The 24,371-nt window shown below is 34.5% G+C and overlaps 1 protein-coding gene across 2 annotated transcripts in view; it reads right to left on the minus strand.

Moving 5' to 3' along the window:
* LOC123551856 (uncharacterized) overlaps positions 1-24,371 on the minus strand; it is a 144,207-nt gene that overhangs the window by 15,022 nt on the left and 104,814 nt on the right. For both annotated transcript variants that reach the window (XM_045341090.2, XM_045341092.2), the window contains exons 19-24: positions 23,200-23,328; positions 20,415-20,500; positions 15,339-15,435; positions 15,045-15,213; positions 12,854-12,957; positions 622-726 (exon numbers count right to left, since the gene is read on the minus strand). In XM_045341090.2, the coding sequence (XP_045197025.2) occupies positions 622-726; positions 12,854-12,957; positions 15,045-15,213; positions 15,339-15,435; positions 20,415-20,500; positions 23,200-23,328 (690 nt within the window). The remainder of the gene's footprint in view (positions 1-621; positions 727-12,853; positions 12,958-15,044; positions 15,214-15,338; positions 15,436-20,414; positions 20,501-23,199; positions 23,329-24,371) is intronic.

Below are 24,371 nucleotides of genomic sequence, written 5' to 3' on the forward strand. Positions count from 1 at the left end.
GAAATAAAAACATGCACAGTTTATGGCGAACAGTTAAATTAGCATGCATATATAAATATTTGTGTATATGTGTCTACATTTAGACATATCTTTTGATCAAAATATGTTAGTCCTATGTCCAGTTTGAGCAAATTAATGACCTCCTGGTATCATTTCTTTTATTATGATAGTCTTATAATAGTTCTTTTCTCCACCCTTCTTCAAACAGATCATCATTACTAGTACCATGTATAACGAACATGCCTTGGTAATACAGACGTACCTACCACCCTGCATGCTCTCTCTCCCGTTATAAACTACATTAAACTGGAGTATTTGAGGTAGACTGTTGGAAATAATTTTAATTCAGAAAATATATGATTGAATTAGGTGTTTAAAATATTTATTACATACCTGACATCAACGAAGTTCCCTTCTTGCAAGAAAATGTTCACCTTTAGAACACGTGCTTAAATATTCTCAGAAATAAGTCTGAAGTCATAAGTCATAATGTAAAAGTCAAAAGTTAAAGGCCATTAGTCAAAATTCAAAAACACTCGTAAGACAAATCTCAAAAGCGGCCCTACACGGCTTCCGTATATTGGTTTTATTTGTTCTCTATTTTGCAATTAGGCTGTATACCTGAAGGGGTGTGCATACAGACGAATGTCTTCCTGTAGTCGCAAACTGTAGAAAACCAGCCACCTTTGTCATAAATTCCACAATCGCTATTGCAATCAGGTTCCCCTGAAATTAAACATTCATCCCTTTATGCTAGAGTAAGGACTATTTTATACAAATAAAATATAGTTTTCTGAGTTTGAGTTTACGAATTAAAAGAAAACTATTTTCCCTTATATGTAAGATAGTCACGGACAGTTGATTATGCGCTATAATACATAGCGCATTGATTAACGGTAATAATTTATGAAAAGTGGTCATTCAGCTTTGCGAGGCGTAACTGTTCACACGTTAAATTTTATTCGGTTACATGTACATGTATACTTTTTACTGGCAATGGCTGATAGAAACGAGCAAAATAATGCTGATCCAACGATGAAGGATTTAATGAATGAAATTAGACAGCAAAGACTTGAAGTTCAGAGTTTAAGAGAGGAAGTTCAGGGCAATTCAGATTCTGTTTCTAGCGAAGTAAAAAAGTTAAAAAAGGCGAAAGACATTGTGTGGAAGTACAACGGAAATAAGATACAATTCGAGTTTAATGAAGATTTGGTGGACACAGTAGGGCAAGTTGCTTGGAGTATAAACAATAACAAATTGGAATATTCTAAGGAACTGTGTGATGAACTTCAGAAAAAGTTAAAACGAAGAAATAAATTAATAAGGTTGGCTGATTCATCGAGTGGAGGTTGGGAGACGGTTAAACAATATGAAGCAAATCCCATTGCAAGTGACTCGGAGGACGAGAGTAAAATCATTAAGGCAGAGAGTCGTGCACTCAAGAGAAGAGAGAGATTCTAGCAAGGGTCGGTCTGGTATTGGTCGGTCTGGCAGCAGCCGTTTTACATTGGGGAGCTCAGCCATCGCAGGCTCGAGCACAGGACATTCTAATGGGAGAGGTCTTTTTCGTGGCTACGGAAGTTACGGAGGCTTCAACGGCAGTGTCGGCAACGCTCCCGGCTTTCGATCGGCAGTCGGAAGAGGCGCAGCCCCGGGTCCATGTTTTGCCTGTGGAGACAGTGGTCACATCAGGAGGTACTGTCCACGAGTGCAGAAATCAGTCGGTGCAGCCGGGATCCAGTTCGGAGGGAATCAGAATGAGAGTGTTGGGACTTTGTTAAAAGATGAGTATTTATTTGACTATGATAGATTTACTCACGATTATTACGAGTACGAGCAGGGGCAAAAACACATTATAGTTCGAGGTAGGTTAAGAGAAAATATCCAGTTTTGGAAAGACATTGGTTCTAATGACTTTATATTAGATGTTATCCAAAATGGATACAAAATACCTTTATTTTCAATGCCCCCAAAAACACATTGCAGAAACAATAAGTCTTCTTTATTAGAGGCAGATTTTGTTGAAGAAGCCATATCAGATTTACTTGATAGACGTTTGATTGAAAAATGTGATGTTCAGCCGTATATTGTGAACCATTAACTGTTTCTGTACAAAACAGTGATAAGAAAAGACTCATCTTAGATTTGAGAAACGTAAATTCGCATATTTGGAAGCAATCTGTTAGATTCGAAGATATAAAAACAGCTTTGTCGTTTTTATACAAGGGTCACAGCATGATTAAGTTTGATCTTACATCAGCGTATCATTTTATTGAGATTTTTAGGCCACATACAGAATATCTTGGGTTTTCCTGGACTAATAAGAGCGGAATACAAACGTTTTATAAATTTTTGGTTTTACCATTTGGGCTTTCAAGCGCTTGTTATATTTTTACCAAAATTACAAGACCCTTAATTTCAAAATGGCGAGGTGAGGGAAAATCTGTTTTAATGTTTCTCGATGATGGATATGCTTGTGATAAGATAATAGAAATTACTAGAAATGTTGGCAATCAAATAAAAGCAGATTTGTTATTATCTGGTTTTATTCCAAATGCTTTAAAGTCTATATGGGAACCTGTTCAACAGTTAGAATTCCTAGGAACTGTCCTGGATTCTGATTCGGGAATCATTTGTATTCCTAAACGGAGGTTAGATAAAGCTTTCCGAACAATTTCAGAGATTTTGCTGTCTATTAAAGTTCATAGAAGAGTGACTGCTAGGAAATTGGCTAGTATAGTTGGTCAATTGATATCAATGTCCATTGTCACAGGTCACGTGTCTCAGATAATGACACGTGCATTAAGTATTGACATTCTCAAGGCGCCTTATTGGGATTCGTATATAGCATTGTCCGATGAAAGTATAACTCAGTTAAGGTTTTGGGAGTCGAACTTGACTTATCTAAATAAACGGGATATGTTTGAGTCCACAAAGTGCTCAAAGATTGTTTTTTTCAGACGCTAGTAGCTCGGGTTATGCAGGTTATGAGGTAAATACAATCAACGGAACATCTCATGGTATGTGGAATGAAGAAGAAAGGTTAAAATCATCCACATGGAGGGAGTTGGTTGCTGTATATAGGGTATTACATGCAATTTCTCATATTTTAGCAAGTCAAAAAGTAAAATGGTATTCTGACAACCAAGGTGTTACCTCGATTGTGAAAAAAGGTTCAATGAAGAGGGATTTACAAAGTGTAGCTTTAGATATTTTTAGTTTATGCCTCAGGAATTCTATTTCTTTGGAAATGGAATGGATACCCCGAACTTCAAATGAGAGAGCGGACTATTTGTCTCGAATCGTTGATTACGATGATTGGGGTATTTCTTTTTATTTGTTGACCTTGATTCAAGATCATTTTCATCTAAGGTTGGAGGTTGATTGGTTTGCTTCGCCTCATAATGCCAAGCTTCCAATGTTTTATTCAAGATTTTGGAATGAGTCTTGTCAGGGAATAGATGCTTTTGCAGAGCCATGGGGTGATTATGCAGGCTTGTTTGTTCCCCCAATATCTGTGTTATACAATGTGATTAAAAAAATTGAAGTGGATAGAGGATACGGCGTTATCGTATTACCTCTTTGGAGATCAGCGATATTTTGGCCATTGATATGTCCAAACGGGAATTTTATTCCAAATATTTTGGCATGGTTTGATTTGCCAGTGAGAAAAGAGTGTTATATTAAATGTAAACATGGATCAGGTATTTTTGGTAATACTGATTTGGCTTTTAGAATGCTGGCACTCTATATTGACTTTAGAGGGAAATAATCGAGTAACGATAATTCACATTGATACTGTACGAGTTGTTCTACCCAAATTTGTAGTAGCTGATAGCATACATATCCTATCATATTGCTAATGTTGAAATGGTTTATATAAATACACATATATTTATGCTGAGCTAATAATGAGTTGTTTTTTGTAATTTTGATTTATTAAACTAAGTGTAGAAAACAGTGGCAACATTTGTGCGTTTTAAGACGACAGTGTTTGTTTAATTTATAAGGTGGCATCAATGACTGTCATTAGACTATTGCCTCTGTTTAAATTAATAAAAAGGTGACATCATGGGCTGTTATGAGACGACTGCGTCTGTTTAAATTCATAAAAAGGTGGCATCACCGGCTGTTATGAGACGACTGCGTCTGTTTAAATTCATAAAAAGGTGGCATCACTGGCTGTTATGAGACTATTACGTCTGTTTAAATTCATAAAAAGGTGGCATCACCGTCTGTCATTAGACTACTGTCGCTATTTAAATTCATAAAAAGGTGGCATCACCGGCTGTTATGAGACGACTGCGCCTGTTTAAATTCATAAAAAGGTGGCATCACCGGCTGCGTCTGTTTAAATTCATAAAAAGGTGGCATCACCGGCTGCGCCTGTTTAAGCTCATAAAAAGGTGGCATCACCGGCTGCGTCTGTTTAAATTCTTAAAAAGGTGGCATCACCGGCTGCGTCTGTTTAAATTCATAAAAAGGTGGCATCACCGGCTGTTATGAGACTAATGCTTCTGTTTTAAATTCATAAAAAGGTGACATCACCGACTGTTATAAGACGACTGCGTCTGTTCATATTTAAAAAAGGGAGGCAAAGCCTGTTATGAGATAACTGTGTCTGTTTTTAAATCATAAAAAGGTGGTTTCATCGGCTGTGTTAAGATGACTGTATAAATTGTTTTGACAACGAAATTCAAACAGTTTAATGTAAGAGTCATTTTATTCGAAGCATAATTCTATAATTGATTTTGAATAATTTCGGTTCTTTTGTTTACATCTATTTTTCCAGGCCCATAAAGACGAAATCGAAGAATTACCTGAGGTATTGGCGGGCAAGGTGGACCTTCTTCCGGAATTATTGCAGAAATCTAGAGCCGAAAATACATGTCAAAAGTATAAGAACAGTTTTGATCGTTGGAGAAAATGGGCTTATTGTAATGGTTTGGGAAGAGGGGATATTTTGCCGGCTAAACCTTTATCAGTATCATTATATTTGTGTTCAATTATTCAAAGTGCCAATGGTTCAAGTTCTGTTATTGCTGCTTTTTACGGAATCAAATGGTTCCACGATTTATATGATCTTAAGTCACCGACAGAATCAAAGCTAGTCCAAAATGTATTGGAAGCTGGAAAAAGAATTCTTGCTAAACCTGTTATCAAAAAAGAACCAATTACCATTTCTATTTTGTTTGATTTGCATAAACGTCTTTATGAAGAAAACAACGCTAAAAATCAGCGAATAATTTGCGCATGTTTGATCGCGTTTGCAGGATTTTTGAGAAGCTCTGAGCTTTTAAATATTTTAGTATCTGATATTGTTTTTGACAAAGAGTACATGGGTATTTTCATGGAAACCAGTAAAACTGATAAATACAGAGACGGAGCTTGGATTGTGATATCCCGAACCGGTACTGCACTGTGCCCTGTTGTAAATGTAGAAAAATTAATACAATGGGCATGTTTAAAAGGAACGGATTATTTGTTTTGTAATCTATCTAAAGTAAAAGGCGGATATATCAGTAGAGAGTGTAATAAAAAGATGTCTTATTCAAATCTGCGGGATCAGTTTAAACTGGCACTGACACCTCATGTTTCTAATATCAAGAAATATTGTTTACACTCATTGAGATCAGGAGGGGCTACTGCTGCGGCACAAAATGGCATTAAAGACAGAATATTTAAAAGGCACGGTCGTTGGTTGAGCGACAGTGCAAAGGACGGATATATTAAGGACTCTTTGAAGGAAAGACTGTCAGTGTCTAGAGCACTGGGATTGTAAATATAATCCTTCCTTATAAAAAGTATATAGTCAGTTAATATTGCAAGGCAATTGAAATATTTCCGTTCTGTTTTGTTTACTGTATAATATAATAGTAACGGTTTGCATATGTGTTAGAATATAATCACATATATTTAATTTATAATCCCGTTCTTTAATCTTCATGTTGCGCCTCGCAAGTGCTTCGTATATGACGATTATCAAATAATAATCTGAAATGTTATTTGTAGTTAGAGTTATTATTTTGGTAAGGTTCGTAATGTACGTGACGTTATGGTCACGTTAGGGAAATATAGTTTTCTGAGTTTGAGTTTACGAATTAAAAGAAAACTATTTTCCCTTATATGTAAGATAGTCACGGACAGTTGATTATGCGCTATAATACATAGCGCATTGATTAACGGTAATAATTTATGAAAAGTGGTCATTCAGCTTTGCGAGGCGTAACTGTTCACACGTTAAATTTTATATTTAAGTAATGTTTTGACGTTATTGGCAGTGTGAAGTAAGGATAGATGAACTAATGATTAGTAAATCGATATATACAAGTTGCATTATGAGAGAAATAAGCTTTCATGTTGTTATTAGGCATATGTTTAATGCCAAACATAAATTTATATGTATAAATGTATTGAATATTATGAATTGTTGTAATAATATGGTTAAAATTGTGTATTTTTCATATTGTGCCTCGCAAGTGCTTCGTATATGACGATTATCAAATAATAATCTGAAATGTTATTTGTAGTTAAAGTTATTATTTTTGGTAAGGTTCGTAATGTACGTGACGTTATGGTCACGTTAGGGAATAGCACCTTATTGTTAAATATAGGCATGAATTGGAAACAAGAGGGTCATTATGACCCTGGATCGCTCACCTGAGTAATATGAGCCACATAGATCAAATGTCAAACTGATGCTAAAATATTAAGAAAATAGGTCAGTAGGTCACATTCATGGTCACTGAAAGTCAGTTTTAAGATCCGTGTGCAAAACTGTACATGTCACCAAAATTTCAAGGCTGTATCTTAAAAAAAACAACAAGAAAGTATGTCGGGGCAGGGCCTCTTTTCACCCCAGGGCATAATTCAAACAATCTTGTTAGAAATCAACTAGGCAATGATACATACCAAATATCAAAGACCTTCGGCCTAGATTTTGAATTTTTTTTCCCTATATAAGTCTATATAAAACTTCAGACACCCTGAGTGGGGCCTCTTTTCAACTTAAGGGCATAAATTGAATAATCTTGGTGTAGAGGACCACTAGGCCATGCAACATACCAAATATCAAAAGCCTAGGCCTTCCAGTTTCATATCAGAAGACTTTTAAAGTTTCTCCTATATAAATATAATGTAAAACTATGGACCCCCAGGGAAGGGCCTCTTTTCACCCCAGGGTAATAATTTGAACAATCTTGGTAGAGGACCATAAGGCAATGCTACATACAAAACGCCTAGGTCTTGTGGTTTCAGACAAAAAGATTTTAAAAGTTTTTTCCTATACAAGTCTATACAAACCATGTGACCATGGCCTGGGTGGGGCAATATTTGACCCTATGGGGATAAACTGAACAAACATGGTAAAGGACCAACAGATGATGATGCTTACCAAATATCAAAGCCCTAAGCCCTGCGGTTTTGGACAAGAAGACTTTCAAAGTTTTTCCCTATATAAGTCTATATAAACCATGTGACTCCTGGGGCGGGGCCATATTTGACCCAAGGGGGATACTTTGAACACATTTTGTAGAGGACTATTTGATGCTACATGATGTAAACCATATGACCCCCAGAGCGGGGCTATATTTGACCCTAGGGGATAATCTGAATCAACTTGTTAGAGGACCTCTAGATGATGCCACATACCAAATATAAAAACCCTAGCTACTGTGGTTTTGGACAAGAATATTTTTAATGTTTTTCCTTTTGGTTGCCATGGCAACCAGAGTTCTGCATGGATTTCAATTCTTTGGGCAATTTTGATAGGCGGGGGGGGGGGGGGGGGGGGGGGGGGGGGGAGGGGGCACCCAAGGATCATTTCTGTGAAGTTTAGTGTAAATCTGCCCAGTGGTTTGAAGAAGAAAATTTTGGAAATTTACAATTTAGCCATATAGGAAAATAAGCCCCGCCCCCTGGCGGCCATGTTTTTTTACCGAAACAGAATTGCTTAGGCAATTTTGGTAGAAGGACACCTAGAGATCATTTCTACAAAATATTTTTGAAATCCGGCTAACAGTTTCTGACAAGAAACTTTTCAAAGTTTTTCCTTTTGGTTGCCATGGCAACCAGAGTTCTGCATAGAATTAAATTCTTTGGTCAATTTTGAAAGGGGGCCAGCCAAGGATCATTCCTGTGAAGTTTTGTGTAAATCTGCCCAGGGTTCTGAAGAAATAGATTTTTTTACAAATTGTTGACACACGACACACGACGCACGACGGACATGAAGCGGTCACAAAAGCTCACCTTGTCAGTACGTAACAGGTGAGCTAAAAACTGAATGATTGTGATTTTACGGCGAATCGATAAAAAAATGCGAAATATCGCCGAAGAGAAGTTATTTTTTTTTAAAAAAAACGTACTTAAGTAAGATATAATAAAAAAAAAAAAAAAAAAAAAAAACAACAAAAAAACATACATGCTGCTAAAATTTCAGTTGTAAACCGTGCATATCATAAAATAACATGAAATGAAAGCAGTTTCAAACTTGATCAATAAGCAATATGAGTGCATATATCATAAACCATTAACAATTTAGCAATGGCATTAATATTTTAGTCAACTCTTTTTTTTAACAATCGTGTTGAATATCATCATGGACCTGAGACCAAGACAGACAATAAAAACAAAGAAATCATGGTGTAGTAGTCGCAACTTGACCGCGATGGTTGGCCTTAGGCTGATTATTCATATCGATTATTTTATTATAGAAATCAAGGGTGCTTAGGGTATTGTCCGTAAGTATTGACCTGGCACTCATTAATCTTCGCCAATATTTTCATGCGTTTTCGTTAGATTACGCAGTACTAGTATCCTGAAAGTATCCATATTACTAAAGTAACACGTAAAGCTAATCGATGACACGCTGGCGTAGAGGTAAGGTGTCTGACTTCCATGCAGTTACCACGGGTTCGAAATCACTTACTAAATAGATCTCTTTTTTTTCAATTATTGTACTGTATTGTTATCGTTTACATTATTTTATGTATCATATTTTATGAATTTTAGTTGTTTTCTCTTGTGGTACTTTTTTTTTGGAACGCTGGTCACAGGTAATTTGTCTTTTTTATCTAAGATACTTTTAAAACAATTTTATTCCACTTTTTTACAACGGGAAAATATGATTACTCTTAATAAATGAACCATAAACATCAAGATACGTTTGATCAAATGAGTAGTAAGTCTGCATATAAAATTTGAGGAAAAAAAAAGGTATGGCCAGACGTAGGACTCGAACCCACAATCCTGATATTGTGGTATTGACAGTTAAACGCTTTGTCCGTACAACTACCTGCACTTGTGACAGTTTATCAATTAAGAACGATATATGTAATATTTAGTTATATCGCTATTTATGTTCGGACACCGAAAATTGATTTACGGATATATACGGAATATTCATGAGTGCCAGGTCAATACTTACGGACAATGGCCGTGTATATTTATATGGAATTAGTTTGTATACAATACAGTATCAAAGTATATATACTAACATTTGATCAGTTAAAACCTTCCAGTACACTTATCATATTCACACAAATTTATATTTCCTCTTTCTCGTGCAGCTCGTGTTTTACGTACACTCCTTTTCAATAATAGGTTGTGCCTCATTATGTATTATAATGCAAAGGTCAACCATCGGGGTCGAGTTGCGTCCACTATACACCTGTCATAACCTGTCTTCATTTAAGGGGACGCATATTGCTACATTCACAGTTCATACAGAAATGCGGAAGGGGTGCATATTCAAGAAATCGATGGTGGGAAAATAAAAAACATATTCCTAAACTGATAAAATACTGATGGACACCTGTAATATTCAGTATTTTGTGGATAAGAATGTGGTACTATGAATGTAATAGGAAAACAGAGGTCTTTGTGAAAGTACATTCAACACAAAATATTAAGCTTTTGTATAAAGAAAAAACAGGTTTTTTACAATAACAGTGTTCCAAATAATGTTGAAGGGATGAGATTTTCTTTCTAACACACCAGGTTTGCTTGAACATGTAAAAATTTAACGCCACGTCATTTCAGCTCGGGATGGACGCCACATTTCTCATTGATAAAAATGTAAACAAAAAAAATCAGAGTGGGATTAGCATTGCAAGGGCATAACAGGACATTGTACACAATGAATACCTTAGAACAGATATCTAAGATGCTACACAAGTCAGGCGGGTTAAATGCATAATGGCGATCACTTCAAATTCATCTTGAAAAGGTGGTTAATTTTAGTTTATTTACATGGTTTTTAATTTTCCCACGACTTCTCGGCGATTCACTGCAAATGTATTACTACGCCGGACGAAAGGTAACTCTAATAAACAACGGGAGACAACTTAGGTGTCAGCACGTGTACGATTTATAAAAAAAAACATGTTGATGATTATCATTTCTTATCAAACAATGAATCCTATTCAGATATTCGTCTTTAATATTAGAAAATTATTAATTTCTGTGGACATTTGTCAAAAAATATTACTCACATTGGACTACTTTGCGCATCAAACTGGTTTCCGCTTCAGTTGTGAGGCACTTCCGTTATACTTTTTGACAACAATAACAAGACACAAAATGAATCAATAAAGTCACTTATAAACCGACTGCTACTTAAATCACTGTAAGTAAAATTGTTGTTACAACATTATACATGTTCGTTACGTTATGAGATAAAGTTTACCTTAAACTGCATAATCCATTAATTACGTTTAAATGATATTGCATTTACAACTTATTTGACCCCATTTTTTTACGTGAATGACAGCATTCTCGTGCAACTCGTGCAAACAGAGTTATGAAAAGTATGGTGGAGAATTCAAGGACAAATTATAAATGACATTAAAGTGAGGATAACTGTATATTCGTCCAGTTTTGATCATTGACATGCCTGCTGTGCATTAGTAACTTTTGTGAACAAGATTAGAATGTTACTTTTGCACATATACACATTGATTGGACCTCTCAACCAAATTTCATACCTTATTTTAGGGATTTTTAAGACAATACATTTTCAAAAGTTTGTTGAATGTGTTTTGATATTTAAGTGCATTGTAGTTCATGAATACCAAGTTAAAAATTAATAATGTCAACATTTCTAGGCCCTTATTGTAAGCCACTAGACTTCTGTAACGATAAATGTTTAATATATTAAGGAGAATATACTCTTTTAGTTTTGGAATGTGGCATTCCTTGACCACCGTATCTTTTCTTATGCACTACTTTGTAAACAAACTAAATAATGTGTTTTAGCTTACATATGCGAAATGAAAAGCAAGACAGTGACCCAATCTGACTGAAGTACTTGATCTTCTAAACGAAGATCTGAAAACGACACATTCACATTCGTCTTCTGTATATTTTGGATTTCCAATATTGCTATTTTTATTTTCGCAAATCTATTTTTGTTTGAACCAATCAGACAACTTGTTCGAATGTCAAAGAGTAAGAAAAAGTTTTAATTAATCCAGGGCTCGAACCTGGGACCTCTCGTTTACAGCGCAAGTGCCCTACCGACTGAGCTAACCGGCCACCTGAAATCTTTCGACATAAAACTTGTTGATATCGAAACTCAAAGCTTTATAAAGCTTACAGAATGCTGTAAGGTAGCTTTTGATTGGCTAGCGGAAGGGTTGTCAGAACGAGGCCATCAATAGCTCGTTGTCAGATCCTATGCGTAGCGTAATAGGAGATGTACTTTAGTCAGATTGGACAGTGACCATATTTCACATTCTTTCTTTAAATTAGAATCTGTAGGACATTGATAAATGTTTGGACAAGGTGAAGCACTATTATTTTCGCACCAAAAAGTCTTAATTGTTGACTTTGAATGTACACAATAAGTCTTATGTAATTCAACAATAACTTTCTTGTTTCAGTTTTCTCATTCTTATTTTAGTGAGCAATCCTTTGTGTACTTATAATAGTTGAAACAGTATCCATTTCATGTACCAAAACCATGTACTTTTTTGCAGGTAAATTTTATCATACCCCACCCACTTTTTTCTAATTTCAAAGTATGCGTCCCCTTAATATTTTGAGACTTGATCAATTGGGAGAGGCACATGTTCAATCCGTTCGCATGTTTTTAAAGAGGCACCACACAATAACTGTACATGTATTCTTTTGTATTCCCATGATGGTATTTATACATGATTTGCATGAAAAATATGAGATAGTAGAAGTAAGTTTCAAATTGAGAGTGACATATATTAAGCCAAATCAATGTGTTTTTAAAATATGATAACATTTAATTGAATTAATGTAGTAATATGTACAAAAATCAGTGTATTTAGTTAAAGTCCAATCACAGTTTGTTTCTACAGTGTCAGACAGTCATTCATCTATGTTTTTAAAACTACGCTGAAATAAGATTGACGGGAACTGAAATAAGTTTGCAGTTAAAGTTGTAAAAACACATTTATTCAGGAAGGGCCTAAATTGTCCATTTGAAAACTTATAGTATAGCCGTATATTATCTGTATTATAAGAATGATTTTCATGAAGTTTTGTGGGCGAAAAAGTAGGTCACTAGGTCGTGGTGGGTCTTAAACTCAAGACGGCATATCCGAAAATAGGCGTCACCCACATTGAAGAAGGCAATCCCTATTTCTTCAACTTTCTTTCGCATTGAAAATGTCGGGTTTACACTGTATCAAAGTCCATTTTATTTCAATGTGCATTTTTACCCCGACAGACCCCTTGTATAACAAATAAGAAAGACTGATCTTTATTTTTTTTCAAAGTTGGTGTCCAGCTGTCAAAGTATTAATGCACGTACGTAACATATATGGATTTTCCAAATTTAAAGGTTGAAAAAATATCTAAACATCAGAATGCAACAATGAAATACCGGATTTCCACCCGCTGAAGGTTATAGTTTTGCCATCGTCCCATTCATACTGTCCAGTATTAGTATTTCTCTTTAGCGCAATCCAAACTCCCTCCATTGCCTCTCTATAAAATACAAGACACAGGCATTCTCACTTTCTTTTTTATCCACACCAGCAATACTAAGCAACCAAACCATTGTATTACTCAGGTGGGCCTATTCCCACATTGAAATTAAATACAGACAACCTATCAAACGAATCGACATGCATTGACATAAGTAACTTATAAAAGAAGTAAAGTATGAACTGCATGGTTTATGTCTGTACTTAAACGGGTGATGTAGCTTATTATAAACGGGGGATGTAGCTTATGATTATAAACCGGGATGTAGCATATGGTTATAAACGGGGGGATGTAGCTTATGATTATAAACGGGGGATGTAGCTTATGATTTTAAACGGGGAATGTAGTTTATTATAAACGGTGAATGTAGGCTATTATCAACGGGGGATATAGCTTATTATAAACGGGGGATGTAGCTTATAATTATAAACGGGGATGTAGCTTATGATTATAAACGGGGATGTAGCTTATGATTATAAACGGGGGATGTAGCTTATTATAAGCGGATTGTAGCTTATTATAAACGGGGGGATGTAGCTTATGATTATAAACGGGAAATGCAGTTCATTATAAACGGTGAATGTAGGTTATTATAAACGGGGGATGTAGCTTATTATAAACGGGGGATGTACTTTATTATAAACGGGGTTGTAGCTTATTATAAAGTGGTGATGTAGCTTTTTATGAATGGGGTTTATTTATTTTAATGTAGAGAGATTCACTACACGAACGCGTACATAGTAAAAGGTAAGAACCTCTCTAATATATACGAAAGAAACAACCTCAGTAGAGAGAAATTAATATGCTATATCCCTATTTATATCGGCTGTATCCACCACCGTTCATAGCTAATGAGCTAAAACCATCCTGTACTAATAACAGGCTACATCATCGCTTATGATAAGCTACATCTCGGTTTATAATAAGCTATATCCCCCGTTTTTAATAAGCTATATCCATCCCCGTTCACAGCTAATAAGCTACACCCATCTCGCGTTAATAATAAGTTACCTCCCCTGCTTATAATAAGCTACATCTGAATTAATGATAAGCTACATCATTATCTATAACAAGTTATATCCATCCCCGTTTATACCTAATAAGCTACATCCATCCTTGTTAATAATAGGCTTCATCCACTGCTTATAATAAGCTACATCTCGGTTTATAATAAGCTACATCACCGTTTATAATAAGTTATATTCATCCCCGTTAATACCTAATAAGCTACACCCATCGCGTTTTAATAACAGGTTACATCCCTTGCACATAATAAGCAACATATCGGTTTATAATAAGCTACATAACCATTTATAATAAGTTCTATCCCCGTTTTGAAAAAAGCTTCACACATCCTGTGTTAGAAATAGGCTACCTCCCTGCTTAAAATAAGCTTCATCTCAATTTATAAGCTAAATCCCCCGTTTATAATAAGGTATATCTATCCCCATTTTTAGCTAATAAGCTACATCCATCCCCACTTGATTTTTTGTTATATCCAACTTTAATGATAAGCTACATCTTAGTTTATAATAAGCTACATTGCCGTTTATAATAAGCCCCATCCTCATTTATGAGCTGCTACATCCCCCGTTTATAATAAGCTACACCCTCTCCTGTTTATAATCATGGTTTTAGCTTATTAGCTATGGACGGGGATGGATATAGCTTATTATAAATGGAGATATAGCTTATTAAGTTCCCTCTACTGAAGTTGCTTCTTTCTAATATATTAGAGAGGTTCTTACTTCTTACTATGTACGCGTTCGTGTAGTGAATTTCTCTACATTAAAATATACTTCCTTCTAGTTACAGGTAGCCGGCAATACTGTGTGACTGATAACTTTAATATTCTGAATTTGACACCTCAGATGCATATTGAAATAAAGAATGAAATCCTGGACACGTACAACATTGCAACCTCTCTATAGATATACCCGCAACTTCAAAAAAGGTTTAATATTTCATAAGTATATCTCTATATGAAGTTGACAAAATACTTTCGTGAAACGACAGGAACATTAAAACGATTGCCATAAATCAAGGCATGGTTTTAATAAAGTTTGAACAACGTTTCAGTAACATACACGTCAAAGCGCACAATCCTGTAGACATAGTCATGTTGTTTCTGTGAAGTGATGACCGCTAGTCCTGCACCTAGACCTTCACAGAATGTTTTAGCATCGTCATGCGTAAGGAATGTATCGAACCATTTGTAGCACCTTCCATTTACCATACCCCACCCTTCAGGACATGCTGGAAAAATAGAATATCAACAGATGTCACCAACATTCCAGTGAAGAAATGTACAGAATTTAATTTTATAGCTATTCATTTACACTCAAATTATTTGAACTGTTGTACTAAAAAACATAGTTTACCTCCACACACAAAACCCAGTTCTGTCCATGTTCCACTAGATGTACATGTTCTGGTACGTACATCATTACTGCCGGGAGTTGGACAAACATATTTAACCTATAATATGGAAATTATAGATAAAGTCACTGAGACATAAATTGTTAAATTAGTCCACGGCCATTTGTAATCCCGCTCGAAAGTAGTTGAGAAATATAGCCACATATACCAAATTATTCCTCGGTCTAAGACAAAAACAATATGTATGTATCTCTTCTGGGGACCGCGACTGGATCCGGAAATGACGTCATCAATATGGCGGCCGATTACGAAAATAATACTGCTGAATAATTTGTGAAAAAAATCAGTAAAATTGCTTATAATATCAAATATCATGTCATTAAACAAGCCAATGGGACATTTCAAATATCTATATTTACACTTTCTCAGGAAACAATATATTTAATTTATTTTAACTGTTTAATTTGTACCCCACCCACTTAATTTACAATGCATTTTTACACGTCGCTTCTACCTCTTGATATTAACTATTTTCGACTATTCGTTTGGTGTTGAAGTTGAAATAAGTTAATTTCAGAAAGTTACAAGAAATATAACATACAATAGGGGAATATATGTTACCAATATCTGCTTTTAATAAGTACCTAGAAGGAAAGGAATTTGAATTGCAGTAAAAATCAATGCCGGCACAAATAGTTGTCTGTGCTCTTATTATAAGATTATGTGCAAATAACATGCATTGTTTGCAAGTTCATTTTGAATAGATTTAAGCATGATCAAGATGATTATGCCAGTAGAAGTTTAACAGATCTTTTTTTAAATTAATGCAAGTGTTAAATTCATGATGGTCTTTTTAATTATTCTGAATTACTGGTTAATTATATTCATTAAGGCTTGACATCAACACTGAAAGTGTTCTACTTAATTCGTCTTCAGCCCGCGATAACAAAGCTATCTACAAACAGTATTATTCATTACTCCTGCATATAAAACGTTCCAAGTTTAATTTGGGCTTTCCGCAATTACGTTCAGCTAATTGCAGCAGGAAGGGCATCATGGGCATGGGCTAGTCATTTCATTGTCTTTATTTCATCATTCCTTCTCTGCAACTGAAAGTATTTCTCAAAAGATCCGATATGTGATATACTCTGCAACGCCTCTTTAAACCGTAACGCTGCAGCAATGCATGTATAGTTTAGAACATGATAAATACATGAACAAAGTAAAACATATAGACAGAAAGCTCAAAACGTAAAATAAAGGAAAAGAACGAAGTGCGGCAACGCCTTGGAATGGTCAGTTGTTAAACAACGCTGGTGTGCTTAAAACAGCATTTTGGCAACAATGTCACACTCTATATCCCCACCATATTCCAATGTGATTTAACAGCATACATAAAAGTAAGCCGTCGGCTGCTGAATGTCTTATTCACGAAAGAGAAACTAAAGGCACGTTATGTGGAAAACAAAAATGATTCGGTAAATATCTATATGAAAAACCTCCGGTCCTTTAATTTTATGGAGTTCATTTAATATTATCACAATAGAATTCCGCTTAAACTGGTGCTAAATGGTGTGAGGGCATTTCACCTTTCTAAATCTCTCATGAACAAACATAGTCAACCGAGTCTTCTATTATTTTGATTAGATGAGTTCTATACTTTCAAGGGATCTTCTTGAAGCTTTTTACAAACCATTTGCCCATGTTCTCCATGCCGTTGCAGAAAGTAGAACAACAGCAGAATACTATTAAGGATCCGACGAATCAGGAAAGCAAAAACATATCAAAGCAGCTCAGTATTAGTGGGCTTTAAGAACTATCATGGCGTCGTCCACCTCTTTCGTTAGACTCGATCAAATAGGAAAATCTAGCATCCAGCTGACAAAGGACGTCGACTGAACACCAAATATGCAATATATCTCGAAATAAGTGGGTCAAAACCGAATATGATAAAACATTTCATCATTTTACCAAATACATTTGGGAAAATATCCATTGAATTTGATAAATAAGTATTGTTTTGATACACTTAGTAACAGAAGTGTTTTAAATTGCTATTAAACGTAAAACACACACACTGAATTACGATACTGACATTAATTAAGTAGAATATTCTCGCAGTTGATAATAGCGGTATTTTTGCAAAAGGACATATTGATAACGTTCATTGAATTCTTGAAAGACGCTCTTGCAAAGATATGGAGATTACATAAGGGTAAAGGAAAAGGTATTTATTAAATGTCGCCTATAACCGACAGACAACATGACCTACAGCTATTGTGAGACAAACCACGCATCTAGTAACAGATACCTACCTGGTCCGATATATTTCAAAAACGTGTATGGGGAACATCCCCCTCCCATCTAAAAAGAATGAAAGCTTGGGTAAATCAGTGTACTTAAAACAGTTTCAAATATGGAGATACGTGTATGTCATCCCAAGTGATGCAGTATTGTAGTCTACATTTAATAAGTGTACCTCCCTGGTATAAAAAATGTCAACTAATTGTCCGTATTTGAAAACATCATCAAGAATGCGTGAATTATTGTTGATATAGTAACCACAGCTGACTATGTATAAAGTTTTCCAAATTATACGAAAAAAATCTGCGACAAGCTAGGCAGAAATAGTTCTCACGGATTACTTATTACATCTCGAAAAAATGCATTCCTTAACCGGACATCAATGTTGTTCAATATGTAGAGGGTTTGACAAACTGCTTCAAATGGTCACATGAACAAATAGCAGTATAAAAATGAGAAAATGCTTAACTGAACTTAAATGTATAAAAATGCGTTTAATTTAAGCAGTTCCTTTGTCATTCATTAGATTATTAGGTAAATAGGTAAAAAGAGTAAAGAAATCATATGAAACAATTAACAGCACACCTTGTATTTGTTGGATTTTAATTTTTCTAGGAATGTTTTTTTTTTCAGAGTTTGCATATACTTTGTCGCAATATTGTTTCACGCGGGGTAAAATATCAGTTAGGCATGAAGTTATACGATAAAATAAATTAGTATTGGTACATGTAAAAGGGTTAAAATATCTATGAAACGAGCTTAATGTGATTGTATATGCCATTAAGGAATCCATCATAATCTTGCTGATCATCTATGCAAACTTTGAAAATACAAACTTCAGGGATGTGATTAGAGGCCAAATCCTGTTTATTGGAAGGACTCAAGGTGTAGGTTTAACTACTATAAATTTTCTTATGTAAAACGTAAATATACTGTAGGTGTTAAACGACGATGACATCATAGATCACCTAGTATGCTGGACTAAAACGTACATAGAGAAATCTTCTGATGATTCCTTTCGTAGATTTCTTTAACTCAGGTTTACGCGAGTGTATGTATTAATTGGATTTAACAATTTTAATAGGAGAAGCTGCACTATAAAATAGTTTACGTTTTAAAGCTGTTATATCATTAGAAACAACATTCTTAAGATTGCATTATGTAACAGATTTGTTTCTATTGATTTTGCGTTCGAACCAAATGGTCGGGGTGTTAAGCCGATCTAACACACTCATACAGATAACAAGGGTATATAGATATATATAATTATGTTATTTGACTATGGAAGTGATAGAGTATTAGACTATTTCTATTTTTAATCGAGCGTACTGTGCCATTTAACAAAAATTTTCTCACTTAATATCATTATTTAGTCATTTTCGTCATTTTCTGATATTTATGGATATTTTTCATTTTAAGCATAGTTAATTCCATCTTAGTTTTCACAAAAGTGTTTTATCTGCTAGAATAAACATTACCTTCGCTAAATATATCAGTTTTACAATCATAACATAGTTTTCAAAGACGTTGTCACCCGTAACTATTGAGCAGTCATACATTTTCTGCCTTTCTTATTTTCTCTTTAACCGCCATATTTATGACGTCATAACTTTTTCCAGTCGCGTGTCTGGAAAGAGATACATGGGAAATTACGATAACTCACTTCAATCTACAATGTGGTATAGGTCTCTATATTTCTCAATATTTTTCTCACGGCGGCCCATATTCCCACAAATCGACGTGTACTAAATGAGGGAAGTAAACCTCTAATGGGTTTATCCCTTGTAAGTGACATTGTTTACTTTTTATATCAAATTGCAAAATACCTCGCCATTTAATTTGCACTCTGATCGGGTTTCAACAAATGTTTTGTGGAAATATCATTTAGATCTGTTTCACATTGTAATTTTTAATGCACAACATTAAAAATCGTCGGGAATCATTAAAGTAAAGAAAGGAGAAATCTTATCTGGTGAACCTTTTGTCATGAATATTATGAATATTACTTTTATCTGATCTTGAAAAAAAACCGAGACCTAACTTGCATCATCTGAATATTTGCCAATTTATTATTGTCAGAGAGGAGGCTTTCTTGTGTCATTCGTTCTTAAAATCTTAAAATGTAATGGCGTAGTAAGAAGCGTGCAAGAAGAATGCCACAAGATATTAACCTCGGTCTACTTGATTACTATCTGAACAACATTTGCTCTAAGACCAGTTTAAAGTGAAAACCTTTTATTCTAGAAATAGTCAGATACGTATGTCAATAAATCTGAACACGAAACTGTTACTTCAACTTAGCTACATTAGTTAAATTTGTTTACTTACAGATGGTCAAACAGATCTCTTTCTGTTCGTGGGCTGGAGATGTTAGTGAAATCATTTACCTTACATGATAACGTATTGACTTCTTATCAATATTGCTTTATTCCTCACCTGATACAGTCTTCTGCGGTGAAGGGGACATCGGTCGCTAGGGAAAGTGTCATCATCTTATTTCATTTAAAGTTAGTTCATTATTCGCCTGATATCTTAACTATATATGCTTTTCCCTGGTGAAGGCACAATGTTTTTGTCTCGCCTTATCTCAAACAATGTATAGTTTTTCCCGTTGAATATCCTACGTGACATAACTTTACTTCAATGTTATTTCATTACCCTTCTGATCTCATGCAACCCTAATGACGGTGTACAATCGTCTTACTTTAGTAAATTAATGCTGTTTTATTGTACAATGGTGCAGTTTTAGTTTAAATCAAGGCTATTTCACTCACCTGATCTCCTACAGAAGAAGAGTTTTTCGCCGGTGAAGGTACAATGTTATCAACGATTCCAGGGGCAGGACAAGTTTTATCAGTATCTAGAGGTACACAGAAAATAAATAGTGCCCACTCATCATAATAATTATCATTACTTGATATTGTTGGCAAACACTTCTAAATTTAAAACATAGTCAAGAATGGAAATTTTAATAAATGGTGACATCAATATCTATTAGAAACACATTACGCCATTTTTACTCCCGGATATAATATGGTTAGGTCTAAAGTTTCCGGTAACATGCTAAAAGTAAGATAGGTAGGTCGTTAGTTTGTTTTTTGAAGTTTTTTTTATCAATTTGGACTTTTCGGATTTTTTTTTTGTGTCAAAAAATCCAAATGAGGCGGTTATGTCTTTTTAACATCAGTAAGTTGATTTCTGACATCAACGACAATATTTAAAGCATAAAAAGTGATGTTTTACAACTTTTTGTAAAAACATCGAAAAAAAAATTCAAGAGCCATAAAAGCATTTAAGGTCTGTCGGAATACCGGAAACAAAGAATTTTTAGGCTTTAAAGGAATCTAATAAAACCTGATTGCTCATCTGTTAAAATATTGCATATCCTAACTTCGTAACTCTACACCTATTTATTGTCCTTATCTCCGCCAAAGTTTGACAGATTTGAACGAAAATTTGACACATTATTTTTAACAATACATAACAACGATAAAAAATTTACTTAAAGTTGTTGAGACGTGCCAGGTGCAGTAGGGTAACCACAAAATCATGAGAAATGAGTGCAACATGGTTCTGGTTGCTACGCGGCAAGTAGTGCTATCTGCGGGTTAAAACAATTGCGGCTGACATTACACTCTTCGACGGATAGAATATATTACTAACTTGACTTCAGTTACAATTCTGCAACTGTGCATAGTAGATTATCAGATCTGTATCGAGAAATATGCACGCGTGCTGTACTGGAGCTTTTGCGCAACGACATTATCAGTACAGTATTAATCCGAGAAAAGAGACGAGTGCATATTTCTATATGCGAAACTTTTTGTAATTTTGTTGCATATTCATTTTTACTTATAAACTGATGCACGTTTTGTTCGTTTGGCTGAGTAAGTTTGAAAATTGTCGACATAAAAATCTAAAATATCCTTTTAATATTCATTTATGTGAAGTCATTAGACTATATAATAGTGATGTCACAAACCTGAAATTACATGTCGATATTAAAAGTTTTTGATATGTTCAATTTCAACTCAACAGAGTTAAAAATCAGTCTATAAAAGAATTTAAATTTTATCAATTCGATAGGTTCAAAGTGGGATTTACTAATTATAAATAAGTATAGCTCTATTTTAGCCGTTACGGATATATCAGAAAAGGAGTTTACTTTCGACTGTTATCATTAGAATCTATATTTAATTAAAATAGTTATTTAATATTATATCCAAATTTCATTCAAATATGTCAAAATACAGAATCAAGTGTGGAGTTAGAAAAGGTGTTGAGTATATATAATCTACATGTATATATAATTAATAACTTCAAGTTTTTTTTTCTTCTTCTGACGTTGTCTTGTTTTCAAACTCGAAGGGACTTGGAGAAAATATCTGTAAGAAAACAAGAACAGTCCAACTGTCCATAATACAGCCAGTGCTCGACTATTCGAATCGTTGTCCCAATAGGAGGAATATTACCCTAAATGTTAGAATATATATAGTTTTAATCCAATATTTGCATCAGTTTTGGAGATAGTAACTTGGGCATGATTTGGCAAAGATGCATATCAGAGTTATGGATGGGACTTAATGCAATCAACTAGTTTCATAACCCCGAAGACACATGTGAAGTTTCAATTTTATATCTGCATTTGTTTTGCAGACAAAACTTTTTTTGTATGTAAAATTTTACCAGGATTTTCTAAGTCCAAAACGGGGCATAATTTGGCCAAAATATATGTCAGAGTTATGGGACTTGACACAATGAGATTGGTAATTGACCTAGAAAAAGGAAAACAAAGTTCCAAAGCTATAAGCCTTTAAATGATAGCCATATGTACTTGCATGCAAAACTTTAACTAGGAATTTCTAAGTTCAAAAAAGGGGCATAATTTGGCCAAAATACATCTCAGAGTTATGAAACTTGATGCAATCAAATAGTTTTACAATTCCAAAGACACATGTGAAGTTTTAATTCAATATCTGTATTAGTTTTAGAGATAGTGACTTGCATGCAAAACTTTAACCAAGATTTTCTAAGTCCAAAAGGGGGAATAATGTGGCCAAAATACATGTCAGAGTTACGGGATTTGAGCCAGTGAGGTTGGTAATTGACCAAGAAAAAGAAAAAAAAAAATTTTTAAGCTATATGCCTTTAAATGATAGCCATATGTACTTGCACGCAAAACCTTAACCAGGATTTCAACTAGTTTCATAACCCCGAAGAAACACATGAAGTTTCAATTTTATATCTGCATTTGTTTTGCAGATAGTAACTTGCACACAAAACTTTAACCAGAATTTTCTAAGTCCAAAAGGGGGCATTGATGATAATTGACCTAGAAAAAAGAAAAAAATAAGTTTCAAAGCTATATTCCTTTAAATGATAGCCACATGTACTTGCATGCAAAACTTTAACCAAGGTGTGACGCCAACGCCAGTGTGAGTAGAATAACTAGCGATCAGTCGAACTAAAAATGGGTAAAAAAGTTTGGTGAACAGGAAACTATTTAATTTATCTGCTCAACTTCTCTCAATGCTTTTTAAGAAGAACTTTATAATTTACCAACAGTCTTGCATCCACCACACGAGCGTCTACACCCTCTCAGAGCCTGTCCGTCTAGATTTATAGAGCAGAAAGATGAGTTGTCTGCTATAAGTGCAGCGCAATCGTTAAACAGATCGTAACAATTCCCTAAAACAACAACAAAAAACTTTTAAACACAAAGACAAACAACTGCGTTTTTCGTACTTGTATTTTGTTCTTCTATTTTTAAGGCATATAGATGCATGTGTCGTGCAATATCAAGCTTCTCTATTGTATGAATAGATTAATCAAACTCCCAGCATAAAATTTGTTTGCTTATTAGTTCTGGAAATTATGACTCAGAGTGATAAGCGTACATTCAGCATCACATTTTTCTACTTATGTTAATTTCCAGAAAATAACATTCAAATGTAAATGAGAAATCAGGAAAACAAGATGCATTTTCTTGCGTAAGATCAGATCTACTGTCAACTAGCAGTTGTTATTTTTTAAAAGGATTTGGCTTACTGATCATTCAGGATATAATGTATATTATAATACTATACTATATATAATTGAAATAGACAAACACATTTATTGTTCCTACAATATCTGTCTGTATACAAAATGCTAATATATTATTGATAAGTAACCGGTTTACTTCACTAATATTTAAGAAATAATTTATAGCAAAACAATGCTTTATCACTATTTATACACGATGGGTGGTTATACGTCGGGCGTAATAATTTCACGAGGGCGCAGTCCGAGTGAAATTATTTCGGACGACGTATAACCGCCCGAGTGTATGAATAGTGATAAAGCACTGTTTGCTATAAATTATTTCGATTCTAATATGTTCTTTATTGTGAAAATTATATCAAATATTATGGAACCGTTTCCTCGCGCAAGCATGGCGCCAATAGTAGGTATTTGTTAAAACACGCCAGGACCGGAAACGGTAATACGTCTTGCGGCAGAATTCAGTTCGAGCGAAAATTATTGCGATTTTTTTCAGCAAAGCAAATAACTAATTCAGTATGTGTATAAATTAATCAAAACATTAGTGCAATGTGATATTTCGTTTAAAATATGTTATTAAGTAAAATATTTCATGAAATTAGAAAGCGCTATTTCTTGATGCGTACGTGGCGCTAAATATCACGTTGACCTGACGTCAACATAACATCATTGTGATGATTAAAGCATTG

Source organism: Mercenaria mercenaria, chromosome 4 (assembly GCF_021730395.1).
Source record: "Mercenaria mercenaria strain notata chromosome 4, MADL_Memer_1, whole genome shotgun sequence".
NCBI lineage: Eukaryota > Metazoa > Mollusca > Bivalvia > Venerida > Veneridae > Mercenaria > Mercenaria mercenaria.